Raw genomic sequence first — 22,492 nt, 5'->3', positions numbered from 1 at the left:
TCTGGTTGTCTGTCATGCCCTATTTTAGTGCACTGCCTACGGAGCTCTCATGTGAGATCATCAAGTTCAGTCTATGAGTTCCAGCAATCTTTGTTGCCTCCTGATTGCTACCTGTTTTTCTGTCTCTAGACTCTTTGCCCATCCTACCTGCCTGTCATCTGCGCCTTGCTGACCTCTCCCTGCTTCTCAACCTTTTCAACTGATTTGGCAGGTAATTTGTTTGTGCTTGGCTTGTATTTGACTGTGGACTGTCTGACCAGCCCCTGCTGCCTGCCCTTTGATTAAAGACAATTATTTGGAGCAGCTTGTGAGTTTGTGCTTGAATACTTTTTGGCCACACCATAACACCAACAGTGAGGCTACTCCTATTTGTTTACCTGGGTATTTGAACTGGCAACCTTGCGACCAAAGACATCGTATCCTAACCCAATGAGCCACAGAATGTCTCAATATCAGACTACAAAATATACTTCAGTAAGTCACATCTGCAATAGTCTACTTATCAATTTTTGCATCTTTAGTCACATAAATTTTTATATCTTGTTACTCTCCTTCTCTGTTCCACATATAAGGTAACCATGTACAGAGTATTACAAAAGTCTTAGGCAGTCAAAGATAATATTTCAAGTTAATTATCTGGGTAGTACATTACCTCAGAAAAAAACCCAATTTAACGTTAGAACGTATGCAAATTAACAGTAACAGAATAGAAACTAACAGGAATGCCTTCTGTTCCCCAAAAAGTTACTGATATCTAGTTGGATGGCTAGATGAAAACCGCTTCAGTTCCCAAACCTCTCCTCCGGGACACCTCAGCCATTCCATGTATTCATTAAATTTCACCACCTGCTCAATCAATTAAGTTAATTAGTTAAGTAACTCAATAATGAATGATTAGCTGAATGATATGTGCTAGTGGTTGCGATGGGCTGGCCCCCCATCCTGGGATGTTCCCTGCCTCGTGCCCATTGCTTCCGGGATAGGCTCCGGACCCCCCGCGACCCAGTAGGATAAGCGGTTTGGAAAATGGATGGATGGATGGATGTGCTAGTGGTCATGTCAAAAAAATCATGGTAGTATTGGATGGCCAGTGCAAATACAGAAGTGAATTAAGGAGAGGTTTTGAAACGGCTAAGCTGACACACTTTGTCAGAGATTGTATAGTTTGATAACAACATGAAGATCAAATTAAACATCACTTTCTTTGACTTTTGTACAGTACTGTACATATACATCATTGTCCATGTTCTCCATATTTGTATCATGTGTCCCACACAAAATTCCTATGTGCTCATGTGCCTGTACTAATAAATAAAAGATCATCTCAAGCTTAATATTTCGCCACTGTCATTGTGTATATGTTCCAGCTATAAGTATTTCACTGCACACTCTACAGCTGCAGCAAAAGATCTTTCACTCTTCCATCTTGCAAGTTGTTCCCTGCAAACCTGTATACTTCCAACATCTGAATTTAGGGCTAAAAATATCATATGGGAAGCACCGGGGAGTATTGATTGTGAGATCACACTTGTCCAAATTCGACACAGTCTGTTTGGCAAGGGGCGGTTGCCATAACGACTGCACTGTAGGTTGCGATCCTTAGTCATCGGCTCTGCTACAATATTCCTACCCTTGTGTGTAATTTCTCATATATATACACACGTGTAGCAGTATCGCCATTCATTCGATGTGCATTACTGGTAAGATGGATTTTTTTTCAGCTTTTTTATTTTTATTTTTTGATCTGTACAGCTCTCTTTATTCTAATGTGTGGGTACCGACATAATGCTTGGAAATTCATGCACGGCATCACATCTAAATAGGATCATAATTGACTACTAGTGATAGTTAAAAATATTTTTTTTCAGTTTGCGTCAATCCAGTCAGACTATTCCAAAAAGCTGAGCTTGGGAAATATAATGATATATGTTGACATGTGTGTTCTTTCTTTAACAAGAACTGCGGCTTCTATAATTAAAACGGGGGGGAATTAACATAATCGGATCTTGGTTTAAAAGTGGTTAATTTGTATTCTTCTTATAATAATAATTATAATTATAATAATTAATTATAATTATTATTATTATTGTTCTTCTTATTATTATTTTACTAAGCTATGATGACACTATATTTGCCTTGGGAGCGCAGATGTTTCAAGTTAAAATGTCTAAAACACACTTCAGGCACAGGCTGTTACCGCAGGAATTCATAGACAGAGAACATCTCATTGTGTCGATGGGATTGTCTATGGTCACGATGTAAGACAGTCTAGGTTTGATATAATTAAAAGCATATTTTGGACAAATGACATCCTCCAGCATAAAAGTGCAGATAACTCGCTATGTTGTACCATATGAAATCACTAATTGTCGTAAAAAAAAACAATACTGTCAAACCTAAACAGAAATTCATCTTCGTCTTATTGACATATTTATATTAAAAATGCAGGTCCAATGTTTGCCGGAATTAATATTTAATTATTGTGCAGAAATTCTGTCAGGTCCTGCCGAACATTCGTATATTGTATGTTAAAAATGCAAACCCTTGTGAACGGACCCCCAAACATGAAAATCAGGAAGACTTGAAAGCTAAACTGGTCAAATTCTAAAGGGCTTTCCCAATAATTAAAAATGGCCCAAAAAAACGAGCACTTGCCTCTGAGGATTTAAATTTGTGATGATGAATTATCTTAGAACTTAGGTGTTATTTTTGACACAGACCTGTTCCGGTACCGCATATAAAACCGGACCGCGCATATCCCCACCATTTCATAAAAGCGCTCTCTTTAAATGGCACAGTTTCAAATACTAACGATGTTACACTAATAAATAATTGGTTCGCACACTTCACACATTGTGCAAGGTTAGGTTTTCTGAAGCTTTCAACACATTGTGCAAGGTTAGGTTTTCTGAAGCTTTCAACATAAAACACAAATTGCTGGTACTGCTGCCTTTATAGAACTATATAAATAGTAACAATTCCATTATCCACAGAAAAGACATGTGCAATTAATTCAAAAGCCAACAATGAAAATGTCACAAAACCGAAAGAATTTCTATCAGGGTTTATTATGTTACTGAAATGGCAGCAAGTATTATATCTAAATGTTCATGCATTTATAACTCAGAAATGCAGTTTCACCTCTTTGCCTATTCCAGCGTCCTCAGACAACAATAACATGTTATAACCAGTTTTTGTTTCCCCATTAATAGGCCTATAATAAACTGCTACGCATTTCATTCAATTCAATTTACAGCGCAAAAATAACACGAATAATGAAAAGACAATGACAAGCGTATTTTTTTATTAGTAAGACTGATATAGTCTTTAATAATAAATGCTACATGGGATTCTCTGGTGTGATGGTGCTTCGCTACGATATAGTGGAGAGGAAAATAATTGCATCACTGCATCTTCTCATTGGTTGACATCCATTGTGGATTAAGGCAGAAACCGACACAGATGGTGTGAGAATAGCCACATCTGTCTGCTGCACCACAACAAAAGGTATCACGGAGCTCCAGTACGGTGGTCCAGCCACCATTAAAATGTATATTGCAGCAAACGGCAGATAGTTGCGAGCGCAGCCTGTAATTCCGCGTCTAGGTTTTTCCTTTTTTTTCCCATCGCGCCCGTCTGTCTGGGTTCTCCAGCAAAGCGAGGAAGATGGCTGCCATGAAAATTTTAACATGCTCGGGACTCTTTTTAGCCCTTTGCTCCCTGGGATTGTTGGCAATGGCAATCTGCACGGACTACTGGTACGAAACAGATGCGAGGAGGCATCGAGAGCGGTGCAAGAATTTTGCCAGCAAGAGAAACGATCGGGGATACATCTACATCCCCAGCGTCAACCTGCCACTCCGTATGCCTCCGGAGTATATCCATAGGAAGGAGAAGCAGGACCTAAAGCCCAACTTCTTGGCTTCTGCTGCGGCGATGGAGTCTCACTGCAGTCGGCAGTTTAACTCCACCATGTCCGGCTTATGGAGAAGGTGTCATCGCCATGGGTTTGACCTCGAAACCGAGGATCTCATCTATAAAGGTTAGAATCGCTTTTTTTTGGCAAGGCGAAATGCAAATTCATTTCCAGGTCTCGGTAGATGTGATCCACTATCCCTTCATTATCCGAATAAAGGAAATGGCAGGGATTCAGAAACAATAGAATTCCATGTGTATCTGTCAAAAAATAAATCCAAGAATAATGAGATATTTATGTGAAGCTGATAAATAGGCTAAATGAGACATTTCCAATCGCATTCTAATTGAAATATTCAAACATTTTTAGCAAATTGAATTTCTACTTTCTAAATGTTTCAAGCCACTACCTAACCGGTTTTTCTTATTAGTTTATTATTATTATTGTCGTTACTACAACAAGTGCATAAACAAAATAATAGGATGGGCCTGTTGTATTAACAAAAGTATGACAAGCCATCACGAACTGTGCTTATGAGTTACATTTTAATTTGTAAATGCGTTATATGTGATAGAAATATTGAAGACAATCCAGACGCTGGCCGAGGTGCTGAAGCGGACCGTCCGCCAGCAATTCTGTCCGATGAAATAGATGCTGCAGGCGGTCGCTGTCCCTAAAAACCTACGATGCAAAAGCCCCATATTTCTTTGCGGTTTTATTTTAATTTAGCACATTAGATTTACCCCCCGTGTTTCTGCCACCTATTGCATTTTTGTAATTTAAAATTCAATGGATCAATAATCGCAGCAACACACATAAAATTCAGCGCTCGTTAATGAGACTAGTGTCTAGTGTAGTGACAATGTGTTGATAACTCCATAATGTAATCTAAAAACTAAACGCATAACACACAGACACACACACACACACACACATTCCAGCAGCAATCTCCATTATCAACTAAATACCCATAACTGGATGTTACATTGCAATTCCGACCAATCAGCGTGTTGATTATACGCTATGAACAAAGGCACTGAAGCATGCAATTAAAATTTCCGCATATCACAATATCCTCACCGGTAAGTTTCAGCTTCTGAAATGTTCGTTAAAATGAAGGGAGGAGGAAGATATTTGGGGAAGGCATATTAGATCTGTATCTTATTCAAAGTATCTGAAGGTGGTTAGAAAAGCGCCAGTTCAAAAATGAACAGAAATGTTTGCATTTGGGAAAAGCTAATTTGGACCTATTTTTATTATGATAGAATGATCACCTCAAACTTCTGTCGAACACCACAAACAAATATAATCAGCTATATTTAAATCAATTTAAATTTGAGGAAAAATAAACATATATATGTTTAAGCCCATTTTAAAAAAGTGCATCTTACCCATATGACAATTTCATAAATAGTAGCATAATTTCAACCATCCCATAACAAGAAACTACTAAATATTCTTGGATTTTTGTTCAATAAACGCTAATAATAAAAAAAAGCTTGTAAAACAATAAGAAATCAGTGTTTGTCAAAGGAATTACAAAGACGCAGATTTGCTCTTTCAATAAAAAAGCCGTAGAGAAGAGGAATATGCACTTCTAGCCACAAATCTGAATTTCACTCAAATTATGGTTTATTTAAGCCTCAGTGCAGGCGCTTGTCTGCGGAGGGGCGGGGCCTAGGAAAAGCCACATTATTCGGGCACCCGGAGCGTGGCCATGCAGATTATGTTAGCCAAGGCTGTGCGATCACGTGCCCAAGGTAGGATTTAGGTTATGCGTATATCTCCAGTGTATAATTAGTGGAAGTTACATATTTGGATGAAATCTCGCTGCGTACAATCAAGGAAAAAATGCAATAAATCATTATTTAGCCTATCATTATCTAGGCAAGGTTCCTTTTGGACATTGTGCCCCCCTTTCCTCTGCCTCAGTGCTATAGTCTAATTTCACTCTTCTTCCTTTTCAGTCTGTTGTAATATTATAACAGCAAGATTATAATTAAGACTGTGGTCAGCCCTTCATGAAATGTGGTATAAATGTTAATAGGGCCGAGATGCATTCTGGCATGCAGGCCCCTGCTATTGAACATGTGCTTCTACAACTGAGATTATTCTCAGTAGCCTAAACACAAGCAGAATTTGCAAAGGAATTATGCAGAAATACACTAAGATGGTCTGAATCCCCAAGAATCAATACAGTGAGAATTCCTGCTGAGAATCGGCGCCCTTCACTGGCATCCGGTTTGGGATGCAGGCTTCCTGCTGCATGGCATGAGCAGCCCGGGGTTGAGTCCAGACCCCCACTGACCATGGGTATGTCATGATATACACTGATCAGAAAAAAGTCCATTTTGTTATGGTTAATGTTAGTGTTAATCATTATTATTCAGAATGAAATACTAAATACTACTTCATGCATTGGATATTCATGAAAAACATGCTGTTTTCTGAACACTGTAGCTTTGTGTTGCTCCTGCTAAGACTGTTATTGGCTTCTTAAGCAATGTCCGTCCCCGGCATTGCAGAATCAACAAGATCGTGGACAAGATATTTCACCCAAGGCTTGACCAGCAACCTTTGATCTCTTTGAGACCTTTTGAACGAGGCTAACACACCTACATACGGCAGCCATTGGTTACTCCACCATAGAAGAATCTGATAAAAAGTACAGACAGGCAGAGCTGTCGGAATCAACGCATGGGGGATGGAGAGGGTCTCAGTGGGTTAGGCTGCTGGGCCTGCGATCAGAAAGTCAGCAGCTCATATCTCCGGGTAGACAGGGAACTGTTGGGTCCCTGACCAAGACCGTTAGCCTCAGCTGCTCTAAGGACTGTCCGACACTGACTGCTCAATGGTATTTTGCTTGGGATAAAACTGTCACCTAAATAAATATAAGTATCTGTCATAGGGATCTTCAGATAAGACGAGAAAAGGAATTACACAACACAGATACTGAAGGTGGAAACATTTGGCTCACTCCTTGATTTTCTGTGTTAGTTTCACTAGTGGCACCAACAGTTTTTACTGGCTTTACGCTTGTATCTTTGGCACAAACTGTAATGACGGATGCCCTTATTTTCATCCAAAAAGCGGCATCCCATTGTACAGGAACCGTGCTATTAGAACAAACAGATCACTGTGGACAATCTCAGTGCCTGTCCAGCTTCCAGTGTGTACAGGCTATGCTTTGGTCCCTCCAAGACAGTCCACGTTTTTGCTCCCTCCAGACAGTCCATGTTTTTGCTCCCTCCAGACAGTCCACGTTTTTGCTCTCTCCCAGCTCCTGGTACCAAAAACGTGGACAGTCTGAGGGTCCCCAAGGATCGGATTGGGAAGCACTGGTATAGAGAGATTTACACAGATACCATCCATTTGCCAAGGATTTGCTGGCTCTTCCTAATCATAGGTATGAAGCCTGTGTATTATACCAAGGGCATATTTTGACATAAATCGGACGATCATAAGCCAATCAAAAAACATAAAATTTATCAGTATATTAAATAAAAATACATACATACATTATGTGTGTGTGTGTGGGCACCTCATCAGGTGGCTGCCCTCTCTGACCAGCTTACTCTCACCTACAAGGAGCAAGCTGGGGGAGGTGTAAAGAGAATTTCCCCACAGGGATCAATAAAGTACCAATTTTCATAATTATTCACCATATAATATGTTGAACAACACTTAAACGTTAGCCTCATCTTGGCAGTTTGAATCACTTCAATAGCCTGCATAAATGTAGCCATAATATGTTCTGCAATAAGCTCTACAACAGAAAATTACACTTTAAAATAAGGCTCCGCCTTCCAGTCAATTTTACCGACCTGTTTTTCTGACAAGAAATCGCCATCTTATTGTTTTAGGTTATTAAGCTGTAGGAATGTACAAAAGGGTGCTATTTTTTATTCATATAAAGTTTTATTAAGGAATAGTTATCTTATAAATGTTTAATTTACACATGCGCTTTTAAACTTGGTTATATGTGGTAACCATATTATCTGCTGTTTCAAAAACAATCAGGGGTACATTAATGTATTAATGTATAACTTATCCTTCTAAAACTATATGCAAACATTTTTCAGTATTATATAAATATGTTCCTATGTCCTTCTGTGCGGATAAACCAGGAAAATACATGATACAATAAAAGAATATATTTTGCAACAGAAAATTGTCATGAATAAAAACTGAAGGCAATAAATGGGACATACATTGAAGTGAATATTTTATAAGCTGAAGTGAGCTACAATTTAATAATTCAGGAGTTTGTAGGGCATTTTATATTACTGCAGTATGCCATTTATCATTCATTATATCATTCGTCATGTTATCGATAAATTTGATATAGACTGTTACTCTGATAATTACATTATTATATGAATTATCTGATTAGTACACAACCAAAATGTACTTATTGCATTTAAATCGATGGATATGATTGGATATTTTGTGGAACATGGTCACTGTGGCAGTCAATCTTTAGCCTTTGTGGTCTATGTCTGTGTCTAACCTGAAACTTAGGGTGCATTAGAAATTACATAATGGTTTGCTATGTAGTAGGCAAAATATAGTATGTGACATAAGCAGTGTGTCTGAATCCTCAGTATGGATGAGACAGTAGGCGACAGGTACCCAGAAGACACTGAAAAAAATCCAGTGTGTGGAACTAGTAGATGCTACGCTATCCCACAAAGCTACTGGAGTGGCGAAGAACAGTGCTTGCTCAGACATTTTTGTTAACATAGTGGAGGAAGGGATGTCTCTCTATAAATTTAAGTAGAAAACAAAAGCGAGTTGCATAAGTTGATTGAAAAGTGTTTTTTTTTTTTTTGATAATTTTTAATGGTGTTTAACTTCCGTGGTGGTCAAGCAACACCACTGGTAAATCTCCGGGTCGGGTAATATGCAAGATGGCGACCACAATATGTGAAAGTGTATGCATACTGTTTTCATGCATATATATATATATAGTACATACTATATTAATGGTCAAATAGTAATGAAATTCAGTATATACTGTTTAAGTATGTGATTTTGGATGCACCCTCCGTAACCCTCTCCTTGCTCTCAAACTAACATGTTCATTAACAGTTACACAAATACTTAATATTACTGTACCCGAGAGGAGCTTGGAGTGTTTTTAAAATCTGTGCAGTTCATTGCAGTTTTAATAATTAAAATCAGTTGGCGGCAGAGCTGCAGAAGGGGATTAAAGCAGTTTTACTTCATGGATAGGTTCAGATAACTGCAGGAGTGCTCAGTCTCATTAAACCATTCACAATAATTTAACAGTTTATCAATAAGCACAAGTGCATCCTGGGTAAGTTCCATCCTGACCGTTTCCATCTCAACCCAATGTAAGAGGTCAGTGCATTCAACTATGCTTTGTCTGCTGATTGAACATCCCTTAGTTAATGCAAAATAAATTCGTACACTCGCTTGTAAACAAACCCATTTTCTTTTAATATGGATGGTCACTGCTTGCTTGTTCTCTGGAAAATATGTGTTATCAAGGAAAACATAAATAGTAAAGAATTACCATATTGTCATAACATGTCCTTGTCCTCCATACTTCCATTATGATACAAAAATACTGATTAGGACTCAAAACACAGGCCAGTAGGTAGAAGTCATAGTTTTTAAGAATTCAAGGAAGCACTTTGCAGTAAATACACAATGATGTTATATATATACACAGAACTACCGCGACTTCTGGTAATGATGTAAGCGGTACCGGTAGAGGCCCATGCGGCTCCCTTGGCAAGCTTCATCGCCGGCGCCCCCTGCCCGAGACAAAGCAAAACTCACCCCCCCCCACCCCCCCCAAAAATGGAGCTCAAGCCAGCCGCCTATGTCACCTACCTGTCTTGACTTGCACTGGATTCAGGCTGTGGTGTTTTACTGATTTCAATGTAATTCTTCAAAAGACTCACAGGCAAGAACTTTGGTGACAAGCAGGAACAACAGAATGATCTTAATACAGACGCTTCTCTACTTACGAATGAGATACGTTCCGAACGGCCGTTCATAACTTGAAATGTTCGTAAGTCGTTATTCAATATCATTTTAAGGGTACTGTATATGCAAGTACAAAGAACTAGGCTGCTGGGAGTTCGCACGCTACGCTGCTGCGCGGCGGGAGTGGCGGCCAGAAGTCGTACTGGGCGGAATTGGTGGGCAGAAAAAAAAAAATCATGTTGCGGACGGGAAACGGGACACCAAGGAACACAATTTGGACTTAGTCCTCTTCGTTCGTATGTGTGAAAGTTCGAAAGTTGAAAGTTCGTAAGTAGAGGAGCGTCTGTATATATAAGGGTCCAGTGGCACGAATGTGAGTCTAACTCTGCTCGTCCTCAGGTCAGATCCTTCACCTATACTGACATTTGATAAGTATGTCATTTTACAGGAGGAACCGTTGACTATGGACTTCCACTGCTGCCTAGAAAGGAACTAAACAGAGAAACATAATCAGAGAGGACAGGAGTAAACAGAAATATATTTTATAACTGTTATGATATTATTATTATATTGTCTATGATCGGAAGGTTGCTGGTTTGGATCCCATGGTCTGCAGTTTGATTTCACTATTGGGCCCTGGGGCAAGACCGTTAGATCCCAGTCACTATAGGGACTGACTAACCGTGCTTTCTAGAGAATGTAGAATGTATGTCGCTTTGCATAAAACCTTTTGCTAAATGCAATATATATTCCAAAGATATATATCTGTATGTGTGTGTGTGTGTCTGTGTGTGCTAGCAACTTAATTTAATGTCATTCTACATTGTATTTACAGGACTGATTGAACGCTGCACGCCTATTAAGTATCATTACACCTCATCCAGCCTCCCAAGAAACCTGCCTGTCAACATCACCAAAACAATCCGACAGGATGAATGGCATGCGCTCCGTAAGTATGAGAAACCTGAAACGGCAACTATGCTATCGTGTGACTGCCTGATGCCGGCGCAGGTCCTGCACGCCAAACCGCAAACCCCGAAAGCGGACCCAACGATAAGGAAATGACACACTATATAAAATTCAAGAATAGTCCTTTTTCCATATGTCAGGATTTGCATAAACTGTCAAAATTAAATCCCATTCAAAGACAAACGGAGTATAAATTCTAATCAAGCAATTAACCACCTTCAGCGGTATGAATGTATTTACTCAACGCGGCCAACCATATGGCAGTTGAGATAAGAAGCGGGCTTTCCAACATTTTCCTCTCTAGGTGGGGCTCTTGATATGTTTATCACAAGCAGACAGGACACTCCATCGCAGAAAAGAGGGACACCTCACCAGATTACACTGGGACCGACCAGAATACAGACCAAACAAGATTAGCATGGTGCTACTGATTCTAATACTAACCATGCAAAGTGATAAAAAATTATGTGGAGGACTCAAAGAAGATAAATTCATTCATCTTCAAACCGCTTAACCTGGTTAGGTTTGCAGGCCTATCCCAGGCAGCATGGAGCTGGGTATCAGCCTGGATAGGAAGCGAGTCCATCAGAGGGCCAACGTGTGCACAATCATACAGTACAGTCACTTTAGAGGTGATAACTGCATGTCCTTGGATTAAGGAAGGGGACCTGTGCAACACAGTGTGAGTACGCAAACTCCTCACACAGGACTGAGGTGATATTCGAACCCCCATTGCTGTAGGTGTGAGGCCATAACAAGGTTCAAACTAATTGCTTAAAGATTAAAGAGGATATTGTCACATATGTTTCCTGTGATAATTAAAGCAACACAGCGAAGGGTTCCTGTTACTGGCAGCAGGCCCTCACAAAGACATGACTGGGCCCTAAAAAATTCTACTGAATGATCCCCTTTTTAGTGCCTGGGTCTTCCTCTTTCTCGCCTATTATGGGCAGCCATGACTAGCAGTGATGCATGTCTCATACTGTCAACATCAGGGTTGGGGCCATTCCGGAATACATTCATCAATTCCAATCTAAATCAGGAAATGGAACTAGATTTGGAATTTAAATCTCCCTGAAATGTTAATTGAATTCAAGTTGAATTTCAGGGAGATTTAAATTCCAACTCTAGTTCCATTTCCTGATTTGGACTGGAATCGATGAACGCATTCAGGAATGGCCCCAACCCTGATGTTGACAGTATGAGACGCGAGCCTTAAGCAGGCAGACTCAGATCGGGATTGACGCTTCTTCTGCCCCCGCAGACCTGCGCAGGATGACGGCCGGCTTCATCGGGATGGCGGTCGCCATCATCCTCTTCGGCTGGATCGTCGGCTTCCTGGGCTGCTGCAAAAAGCACGATCTGATGCAGTATGTAGCCGGGCTCCTCTTCCTCATGGGAGGTGAGGAAAGCCGATTCGGCACCTGTCATCTTTTTTCAAGTTTCACCCAGTGGACAACCCCATCTCGAGCAAATGTAGTCCAGCGTTACCCACACTGAGGGCAGGGAATTAAGCCATTTGCCTGAGGCGAGTAATTTAGATGAAGGGTGAGTACAGAGAACTGAGCAACAGCCTTCTGGCTAGTAAGAAAAAAAACTGCATGTCAGACTATTTTTTACTTGGTCAAGTCAAGTCAAGTAGGTTTTATTGTCATTTCAACCATACACACAGTATATAGAGAAATGAGATAACGTTCCTCCAGGACCATGGTGCAACACAGAGCAGGACAAAGACAGAGCAACATCACAGTGCAGACAGGACAGCATAACAGTGCAGATTAACAAGACAGACAGGACAACATACAGTGCCAGTTAACAGTGGTAACATTCTGGATACAGTATTTGTTACTGTATGGTAGCAGCGAAGGTTGTGCAAAAATGCTGTACAAAAATGCCGTGGTATAATAAATAACAATAAATATTATCTACAGATGTACAGATGTGCATGTGTGTGTGGGGGGGGGATTGTGTCCAGTTCCGGTTGAGGAGTCTGATGGCCTGAGGGAAGAAGCTGGTCCCCGTTCTGGCAGTGGAGGCCCGTATGCTACGGAACCTTTTGCCAGACGGGAGGAGGGAAAATTAGGGGTATTAGGAGGGAAAATTCCTTGTTGGCTAGTAGCTTAAATTCTACTTACACTTCATGCTTTTTCAGCATTTACAGGTTTTACTGTGGAAATTGGGGTTAAGGGCATTGCATAAGCTCAGAAAGAACAACACACCCCTGCCTCCCACCGCCTGCCGAAATTCGACTCCGCAACCGTGGTGCTACTTGCAGCTCACTTTTGGTTTGTTGAGTATTTTGCGGTACATGTCAAAACAATGACTGTCTTTTGTAAACACTGGAATGTATTGCCCAGACAGTTCTTTTCAGATTAGCATGTGAGTGACTGAAATTTTTCTGCAGTTATTGACAACATTCCCACTGCCGGCTTTTTAGCGGGCATTCTTCCATAGATTATCTCAGTTGGTGGGGGAAGCTGTTGTTTTTTTTTCCCTGAGATTTAGTACTGGCTAGGTGCCTTTCCAGAAGTAAGGGGCTTAATTAACCCCCCCAGGGAAATGGCTGGAGTGAATGTGCATTCACAGCAGCCCGACGAAAGCGTCGCCACGATCTATTTATGTCTCGCCGCAGTTGCTTGCGGCAGCCATGTGTAAAGCACACTGGGCAGGAATAAGTCCTGCGTGAGAGCTTGGGACAGCGTCCACAGAGCTGCGGCGGGACGGGCGCATTGCCAGCCGCGCCTGCGTGACTCACGCTCACTGCTCGGGGGTGGGGGGGTGGGGTGGGGTGGGGATCTTGAGATGAGGCTAGATGGAACAGGTCGCCCTGCAGGGCCTTTCTCAAACATGGTGTACAGGGCAACCTAATAAAAATCGCACTCATTCCTGTTTCCTGGAATCTCTGTGGCCAGCGATTCCCTTCACATTAAGAGCAAGTATGGGCACACGAGCGTTCAGGCTGCACCGTATGGTGCCTGCAAGGGACTCAGCCAGTCAGACATGGCGAAAAGACAGATGGGCTCTTCAGCTCTCCCCAAGTTCCCAAATATCCTAATGAATTTCCTGAGAACCACATCAGTAGCTACCTTAGCCCAGGCAAGATTTTAATCATTTAAATATGTATTATAAATCATATAATATGCTTAAAAGTAAACTAAGACCAATGCCACAGTGCACAAGTCAAGTCTGTTATCCACATCCACAGATTGATTTAGTTATGTAAATAAGTGAGAAATGCAGCTCCGTGATACAGGCCATAGTTCTCTGTTTAGTTCAAGGTACCGCTGTTTAAATGGACCTTAACTTCATTCACTTGCATTTAGCCCAGTTACCTTAAATACGACAAGTTATCGACCAATCAACTCTTCCGTTTATAAGCAGTCAGCCAGCAGCATGCCAGGTATATTGTTGCAGACACACTCACAATAAAAAAAGTTAGCAGTTTTACAGTTAGCGGAACTAAATTTAGCAGATGCTACTAATGGTCTCCAAAGCTGGCAGAAACACTCCGTTAGCTTTGCTAACTAGCGGTTAGCGGACTAGCAGAACCTTACTCACTAATGTATTTCACCATCAGTTAAATTAATTAACTTGATTAGTGAAACAATTTGATGGGGTATACCATAGTTTTAACTGTCCAATATATAGAACAATATGTGTGTGTGTGTGAGTGTGTGTGTATATATATATATATATATATATATATATATATATATATATATATATATATATATATACACACACACACTCACACACTCACACACACACACATATATGATACTCCTCACTTAACAACTGAGTTCCCTTCCTACGACTAGGTTGTTACGCTAATTGGTCAATAATTGAGGAGCCGCCCCTTCATGCTCAGTATATTTATAACTGTTTACACAGTAATGTACTATATACTCTAAAACAGAATAGGGGAAATCAACTCTAATATACATTACTGAGGTCTGCTCACTGTAAATACAGGTGATTGGACAGTTCCGGACAGTACTCGACATTCTCCATGATTTTATCACTAATACTCTGATTATGCAGGATCTCCCGACGAAAGCGTTGAAACCATCAACAGCTTTTTTGTAGTCTTGGCGATTGCAAATGCTAGTATAGGGAATACTGACTGACTGCGGGAATGAGACTGAGACTGAGACTGAGAGAAGGTGATGATGCTGAGATGCCTTCCTGCCGTTTCCACGACCAAAGTATTGTACGGCGTACGAGAACTGACTGGCCAGAGAGCTGGTTGTAAGTGCAGGCAGTCGCCGAACAGGTAGGTTTAGTGAGCAGTGTCTGTATAATATATATTATAATATACACACACACACTCACACTACACACAGATACATACAGGTTGTTTTTGGAGTAATTCACCTTGTGTATTTATGCATTTCCCCTTTTATCGCACCTATAGGTACCTGCTGCATAATTTCCTTGTGCACCTGCGTGGCTGGGATCAATTTCGAGCTGTCCCGTTACCCGAGATACATGTACGGATTACCCGAGGATATCAGTCATGGCTATGGCTGGTCCATGTTCTGTGCCTGGGGTGGACTGGGCCTCACCCTATTGGCTGGATTTCTGTGTACATTAGCACCATCCCTTAGCACACCCCAAACAGTGCTACAAAAGGCCAGCCATGAAAACGGCACTGTGTGACAGACAAGGAAATGCACCAATCATCAAAGGCTTCCATTTTCTCCAGCCTATGATACCTTTTCTTTATGACTTTCATGACAAAGTGACCTGGATGAAAAGAAAATTATACAAAAAAAAACAAAAAAAAACAAACCACATGCAGAAGACCCCTGCTCAGAATCTGGGGTGTGATGTTCAATGCAATCCAGACCGAACCATCAGAAGACACATTTTTAAATGGGATTACTGTTAGAATGGTGCTCTCTAACCATTTTTGTGTGTTTTTACAGGAACTTAACAACAAAACAAAGCAGTGTTTTAAAACATGGAACAAATTGGGTGGGAAAAAATACTGTGACAGCTACTTTTTTTCCCCCCCCGCAAAAAAAAACTTAATAGGGTGAACGGTAATGTGTTTGTTGTTGCTCGCAAAATAACAGAAAAGAAGCAAACTATGCTGGCGTAAACTGTTAATTGTTTTAAATATTTCACAGACGTGGTATTTCTAGGAAGGATTTGGGGAATTACCTAAGTTTACCAACTAACTTGCAACAAGAATAAAAATAATAATATAAAAAAATTCCCAGAGCACAAATCAAGGAGACTTTCACCAAAAGAAGAAAATGAAGAGCACATGTGGACAAGGGTGAAAATAAGAGAATACAACCGTTCAGATAGAATATTTCTATCGAGATGCTGTTGTCAATGTGGCTATTGTGTGAGGAATGTCCTTTTGTCGGCAAAAATGTTACCTTAAGCCTAAAAGCTTTATGTAAGGAAGAATAAATCGTACTTGAGCCAGTTTTCAGCATTAAATGAGCATGACCTGTTCTGATTGTGAAAGTAAACATTAAATATTTTCACCGTGTGTCTGACCATGGCGACCAGATTCTGAGGACCTATTTCATCAAGGGTGTCCACCGGTGTCGTATGTTTGCATTGAAGTGGTGACGTAGCATTTTAGCAAGGAAGCTAATTATGCCTGCATTCGTTACTGTGCCGTAAGTTTGTTGACCAAAGTGCAGCCTCAGAATCATTCTCCAAGCTCCAGTTAGATTAAACACCTACATGGTCTTCAATTAGTGTAACAATCCCTTTGTACAATACAAACCAAGTTCCTCATTTTGTCAATCAAACGGTCACATACGCTACAAAGATGAGTTACCATAAGGCATGTTATCCAAGAACCTGTACAGGGAGTGCAGAATTATTAGGCAAATGAGTATTTTGTCCACATCATCCTCTTTATGCATGTTGTCTTACTCCAAGCTGTATAGGCTCGAAAGCCTACTACCAATTAAGCATATTAGGTGATGTGCATCCCTGTAATGAGAAGGGGTGTGGTCTAATGACATCAACACCCTATATCAGGTGTGCATAATTATTAGGCAACTTAACAAAAAACAAATATACACCCATTTCAATTATTTATTTTTACCAGTGAAACCAATATAACATCTCCACATTCACAAATATACATTTCTGACATTCAAAAACAAAACAAAAACAAATCAGTGACCAATATAGCCACCTTTCTTTGCAAGGACACTCAAAAGCCTGCCATCCATGGATTCTGTCAGTGTTTTGATCTGTTCACCATCAACATTGCGTGCAGCAGCAACCTCAGCCTCCCAGACACTGTTCGGAGAGGTGTACTGTTTTTCCTCCTTGTAAATCTCACATTTGATGATGGACCACAGGTTCTCAATGGGGTTCAGATCAGGTGAACAAGGAGGCCATGTCATTAGTTTTTCTTCTTTTATACCCTTTCTTGCCAGCCACGCTGTGGAGTACTTGGACGCGTGTAATGGAGCATTGTCCTGCATGAAAATCATGTTTTTCTTGAAGGATGCAGACTTCTTCCTGTACCACTGCTTGAAGAAGGTGTCTTCCAGAAACTGGCAGTAGGACTGGGAGTTGAGCTTGACTCCATCCTCAACCCGAAAAGGCCCCACAAGCTCATCTTTGATGATACCAGCCCAAACCAGTACTCCACCTCCACCTTGCTGGCGTCTGAGTCGGACTGGAGCTCTCTGCCCTTTACCAATCCAGCCACGGGCCCATCCATCTGGCCCATCAAGACTCACTCTCATTTCATCAGTCCATAAAACCTTAGAAAAATCAGTCTTGAGATATTTCTTGGCCCAGTCTTGATGTTTCAGCTTGTGTGTCTTGTTCAGTGGTGGTCGTCTTTCAGCCTTTCTTACCTTGGCCATGTCTCTGAGTATTGCACACCTTGTGCTTTTGGGCACTCCAGTGATGTTGCAGCTCTGAAATATGGCGAAACTGGTGGCAAGTGGCATCTTGGCAGCTGCACGCTTGACTTTTCTCAGTTCATGGGCAGTTATTTTGCGCCTTGGTTTTTCCACACGCTTCTTGCGACCCTGTTGACTATTTTGAATGAAACGCTTGATTGTTCGATGATCACGCTTCAGAAGCTTTGCAATTTTAAGAGTGCTGCATCCCTCTGCAAGATATCTCAGTATTTTTGACTTTTCTGAGCCTGTCAAGTCCTTCTTTTGACCCATTTTGCCAAAGGAAAGGAAGTTGCCTAATAATTATGCACACCTGATATAGGGTGTTGATGTCATTAGACCACACCCCTTCTCATTACAGGGATGCACATCATCTAATATGCTTAATTGGTAGTAGGCTTTCGAGCCTATACAGCTTGGAGTAAGACAACATGCATAAAGAGGATGATGTGGACAAAATACTCATTTGCCTAATAATTCTGCACTCCCTGTATTGACAGAAGGCATCAAAGAAACTGAAAGTCAATCAAAGGTCTAAGATTTATTTCTTATCTAGCCTCTTACTCAAAGAACAGGGTTCTATCTGATATGCGTTATATCTGACCAGGCGTTACATAGCCAAGCTTTTATCATGGTTAATCAGCCCTAGAAACATTCTGTAAGGGGGGGTCTAATTCTCTTCTGGGAATAAAAAAAATTTAAACTGCAGATATATTTTTTTTTAATTCCCATGGAGAGTTCCAGCTACATCCTTAAATATAGATAAATATCTTTGCACTGTCAAGGGTTTCATACCTGAGAATCAGATTACCGTAAATATTTATTTCTCTATAACGTAGCCTTTTCAATTGAAAAGGACAATTATGGATAATTTGGCCATTTTTAAACATTAACGACAACTACTTATGATGAAATTACACACCCATAATTAAACGTAATGTGCTGAAGATTGTAAACGGGTAAAATTGTTGCCTTGGAGGGGTGGGGATTAGGGTGGAAAGACAATGAGGCCCCATCACAACAACGACCTTCAAACAAATCATCTCAGAATCACAACATCCATAGTGGTCATAAGTGTTGGGGACACCTTAAAATGACATACAGTAACTCATCAAAAAGGCACAGAACAGTGACTGCTTTGTATGGGTTGCAAAGCTATTTATTTTTTTTTAGAAAAGAGAAAATCTAGAGTTCAGACCTCAGAAGCAAATTGTTATCTCTGTTTGGTGCACTTTTTAGACACTGAATCAAAACAAGGCCTGGTCTTCAGCCTGTTGTGACCTTTCATGTTTTTTGCATTAGTGAAAATGTATTACAAGTATAACATTTAGTTACATTCCTTTGAATGACACTAACAGTATACATGTAATGCTAATTTTTACATGAGATGTAAAGTGCGAAAAACGATCAACTTTTAAAATAAAGACCTATGTGATTTTTTTTTGTATTTATTTATAAAACAAGTGAAGCACATATTAAAATTATATAATCTCTGAAACACCTCTTCTGACTCGCATCTAACACAAACATTTCACTCAAATGCACCATGCATAGCTAACAATCCAGTGTAAATTTACTTTCATAGTATATATATATTAAATTCAAGCCAAAGATTGAGGTTACTTTCTGGATGCTCACCAGTAAATCCATTTCATTTGCTTGATTCACATATGATCACACTACAGCTCCACCAGACGGGAACTCTATTTTCATTGGCACATAACCTACACTGATCCTGGTGTCGACTGGGCGTCCAGCGTAATGCCATTGCACATAACTTCTGTGAAATACTGCAAAAATGACACAATGATTTTGTCCTATAGCTCAGCTGGCTCAATGGACTCCCTCATGCTTTTTAGCATTTTATCTTAGTATGTTGGGGTGGGGAGGGCAGTTGGCAGATGTGTGACAAGCATCTTGTGAAGGCAAACTTAAAACGTGGCCAGAAGCATCAACTTCAATCGTATGCGATGCGTTTTTCCAGTTAAAGCAACTGGATTCAAAGTAATTTCAGATGCATCTTCATCCGATTCAAACCCCAGGCCCAACTAAAAGTTACAAAAACATTAAACTGACAAGATATAACTATTATAATATTTATATTATATTATTTTTTAGGCGAGTGATTGGGAAGAAGTTCGTGGGGAGTGGAGTTTATATGAAACAGTATATTCTTATCCCAAAAAACATAACGACTGCAGATCAGCAAACAAAATTGACTAGCCGGCAGCTACTGACCTAAATATCACTCAAAAAATAAAAACCAATGACCAAAATAAGCAGCAAATTTATATTACTTTTCATGTTATTATAGTGAGACAACAAAAGTACCAGAATCAAAGATCATCATAACTAATTTTATAAAACATGGTAAAATTTGGCTGGTGATGCATTTACAAAGAGCACAAAAATGAAGATGAAAGATCACAATACAAAAAGATTAAATAAAAAAAAAAAAAAAAATCCCTTCCTCCCATTAGAGAAGCTTCTGTCCTATGAGATCAGCTGTTAAATTTAAATTGCACTTCCGAAGAGCTTGGATTAAATCTTCTGCCTTGGCTTTGGCTCCGCGCATTTTCCTCCATTCTTGGATGAGCTCAATGACCTGTTCGTGTAGATTGTATTGGTGTTTCTCCCTTATGTGATCCAGTTTAGCATCTTTTATTCCAAGTTTTCTCCCATACATCCGCCAGTCTTTTCCTAGATTATCAACGATAACTTGTGTTGCAATATCCAGTTTGTCTGAAATTTAAAAATGGATGTAAAAAAGTACGTATTCAACAAACTGCCTGTACTACACCACACAAGATGAAGCTGCAGTTTACTTTACGTATTAAAAATGTGAAAAATGTCTGTATTTGTAATAAGTATGGTTACAGATATCTAGGAAGAAGTGCTAACAATTTTCCCTTCAGAAAATACTCTAAACTATACGTATTTAAAACCAAGGTTTCATTTTAAGATTAAAACAAAATGTAGCTATGAAACTATTACAAAACAAAGTCTTTTAAGTAGGATTTTATCTTGAAGCTAGTAGTTCATAACAATATAGTCCGTTAAATATTTGCACATTGTAATGCATATATTACTTCCATTTCTCACAGTCATCAGACTAAGGTCAAAATAGAACATCCCTAGCAGGGATACCGGTGTTTTTCGCGTGCACTTTTACGACGGTCCCTTGAAGTTAACTCAGAATGAATGCAACCCCCTTTCAGTCTACACGGACTAATGAACTCACATTTTCAGACACTGTGTAATTAACATGTTTTGATAATTGTACTAACTATTGTTCACATGCTTGGTCGTGCATTAATCTACAGTAACCAATCCTTCATAAAAAACTAACTACCATAACTAGCCACAATAGGGGTGGGGACGGGGGGGATCATACAACCTTGGTTTCATTTTTTTCTGGTATGCATAGATGACCAGAACAGCAGGACACCGGCATGATAACGCTTGCTGCCTGGCACCTTAAACACTGACCTCGCTCCGCAGCGTCAGGTAGATCTTCCTGCGGCCCAGGACCATGCTTCTCAAATTCGTCCAGTATCTCGACAAGATCGGGCCTTTTAATGTTTTTCAGCAGGGAACGGAGATACTGTGTGTTTCCCACTCCGATCTTCTGCATTTCTTGAAGGTACTGGAAAAGCTGTATCCCCTTGTCGACTTTCTCCAGCTTCTTCTTTCCAATGTCACTACACAAGAACTTCATGGCTTCCAAATTTTCTGTTTTCAAACCATCAGAAATTCGTAACAGCACGGGGGCAAATGTATCCATCTTCTCTGTGCCCTAGGAGAAAAATACAATTTAAGAAAAACCCACTATTTGAAAACGACTTCTAAAGTTTCACTAACGGTGCAAAGTCCTGTTTCAACGAAGACTTTCCGGTTTACGATTTAGTTTCATTTTTTTACTCGGCGGTGAATTCTACATTCTACAGTCTACAGAAAAAGAAATAAATTCAATTAATGCGACTGTATATGTTAATGACACTTAATTATCCAGTTTTTCCTGAAGTATAACATGTAGAACTTCTAAAGTTGCACTCACTTCCTTGTCGACCTTCCCCACTTCAAAAACTACTTTTAAAGACACAGTACGCATATTTCATTAGTTACTTCAGTGACTGGAGGCATGACCTAGGCAGTGACGACATTAACACTGGGTTTATATCTCCAGTGCAGGGTTACTTGTCACCTAAAGGTGGAATTTCTTACGCAGGCGATATGGGGTTGTACTGCAGACCTTTCAGGGTCACAAAACAAACGTCAGGCATGGACATGCATTAAGCTTCACTACGTTCTTGAAATATTAGGTTATAAAAGGGATATTAAATGCGCTTGAAAATATTTTAAATTTATTTAAAAACAAACCTAAATCCAAATCAAGGTGTTTGGTATTCCTTTCTGTTTTTCTAGCACGTCGTAAATTCAGGGTAAATTAGTCACCTCTGACGTCACAAACATGTCGAAGAAAAGTGGGAAAGCACCTTGGGCCCGACGGAAGAATTTGGAATTTCCGTCATATACTGCTGTACAAATGCCTGCATTCTCACTCTGATTATACATTTGTACTTCAGCTGCATGTTGCTTCAATTATAGGTCCTTGTATTTATAATTGTATTAATTTATTTATATTTACACCAGGCAACACCTACAAAATCCATTTTTATTACATTTCTATGACTGTTTTCAAACATTACAACTAAATTTAATTGCAGATTAAATTTGAGATACAAATATCAGACAT

General features: G+C 40.0%; 2 protein-coding genes across 2 annotated transcripts; one reads left to right on the top strand and one right to left on the bottom strand.

Annotated features, from left to right (window-relative positions):
* Positions 1–3,084: 3,084 nt before the first annotated feature.
* LOC125706879 (transmembrane protein 178B-like) lies at positions 3,085–16,349 on the top strand. The gene is made up of 4 exons (XM_048973731.1): positions 3,085–4,042; positions 10,710–10,823; positions 12,108–12,245; positions 15,258–16,349. Exons 1-4 carry the CDS (start codon positions 3,667–3,669, stop codon positions 15,500–15,502), a joined length of 873 nt encoding a protein of 290 aa, XP_048829688.1. The 5' UTR covers positions 3,085–3,666; the 3' UTR covers positions 15,503–16,349.
* Positions 16,350–18,870: 2,521 nt separating this feature from the next.
* On the bottom strand, positions 18,871–21,918 carry fadd (Fas (tnfrsf6)-associated via death domain). The gene is made up of 3 exons (XM_048973735.1): positions 21,794–21,918; positions 21,226–21,532; positions 18,871–20,478 (listed from the first exon to the last, which is right to left on the bottom strand). Exons 1-3 carry the CDS (start codon positions 21,845–21,847, stop codon positions 20,213–20,215), a joined length of 627 nt encoding a protein of 208 aa, XP_048829692.1. The 5' UTR covers positions 21,848–21,918; the 3' UTR covers positions 18,871–20,212.
* Between the last annotated feature and the right edge of the window lie 574 nt (positions 21,919–22,492).

The sequence above is a fragment of the Brienomyrus brachyistius genome, chromosome 13, assembly GCF_023856365.1.
Source record: "Brienomyrus brachyistius isolate T26 chromosome 13, BBRACH_0.4, whole genome shotgun sequence".
Classification (NCBI taxonomy): domain Eukaryota; kingdom Metazoa; phylum Chordata; class Actinopteri; order Osteoglossiformes; family Mormyridae; genus Brienomyrus; species Brienomyrus brachyistius.
This window is presented reverse-complemented; position numbering and strand designations above follow the sequence as displayed.

Coding starts and splice junctions, on each gene's coding strand:
- LOC125706879 (XM_048973731.1), top strand. CDS start 3,667: ATGGCTGCCATGAAAATTTTAACATGCTCGGGACTCTTTTTAGCCCTT. Junction 4,043..10,709: donor CGAGGATCTCATCTATAAAG/GTTAGAATCGCT, acceptor TTGTATTTACAG/GACTGATTGAACGCTGCACG. Junction 10,824..12,107: donor GGATGAATGGCATGCGCTCC/GTAAGTATGAGA, acceptor CTGCCCCCGCAG/ACCTGCGCAGGATGACGGCC.
- fadd (XM_048973735.1), bottom strand. CDS start 21,847: ATGCGTACTGTGTCTTTAAAAGTAGTTTTTGAAGTGGGGAAGGTCGAC. Junction 21,533..21,793: donor TGGGGAAGGTCGACAAGGAA/GTGAGTGCAACT, acceptor TTTTTCTCCTAG/GGCACAGAGAAGATGGATAC. Junction 20,479..21,225: donor ACCTGACGCTGCGGAGCGAG/GTCAGTGTTTAA, acceptor TTTAAATTTCAG/ACAAACTGGATATTGCAACA.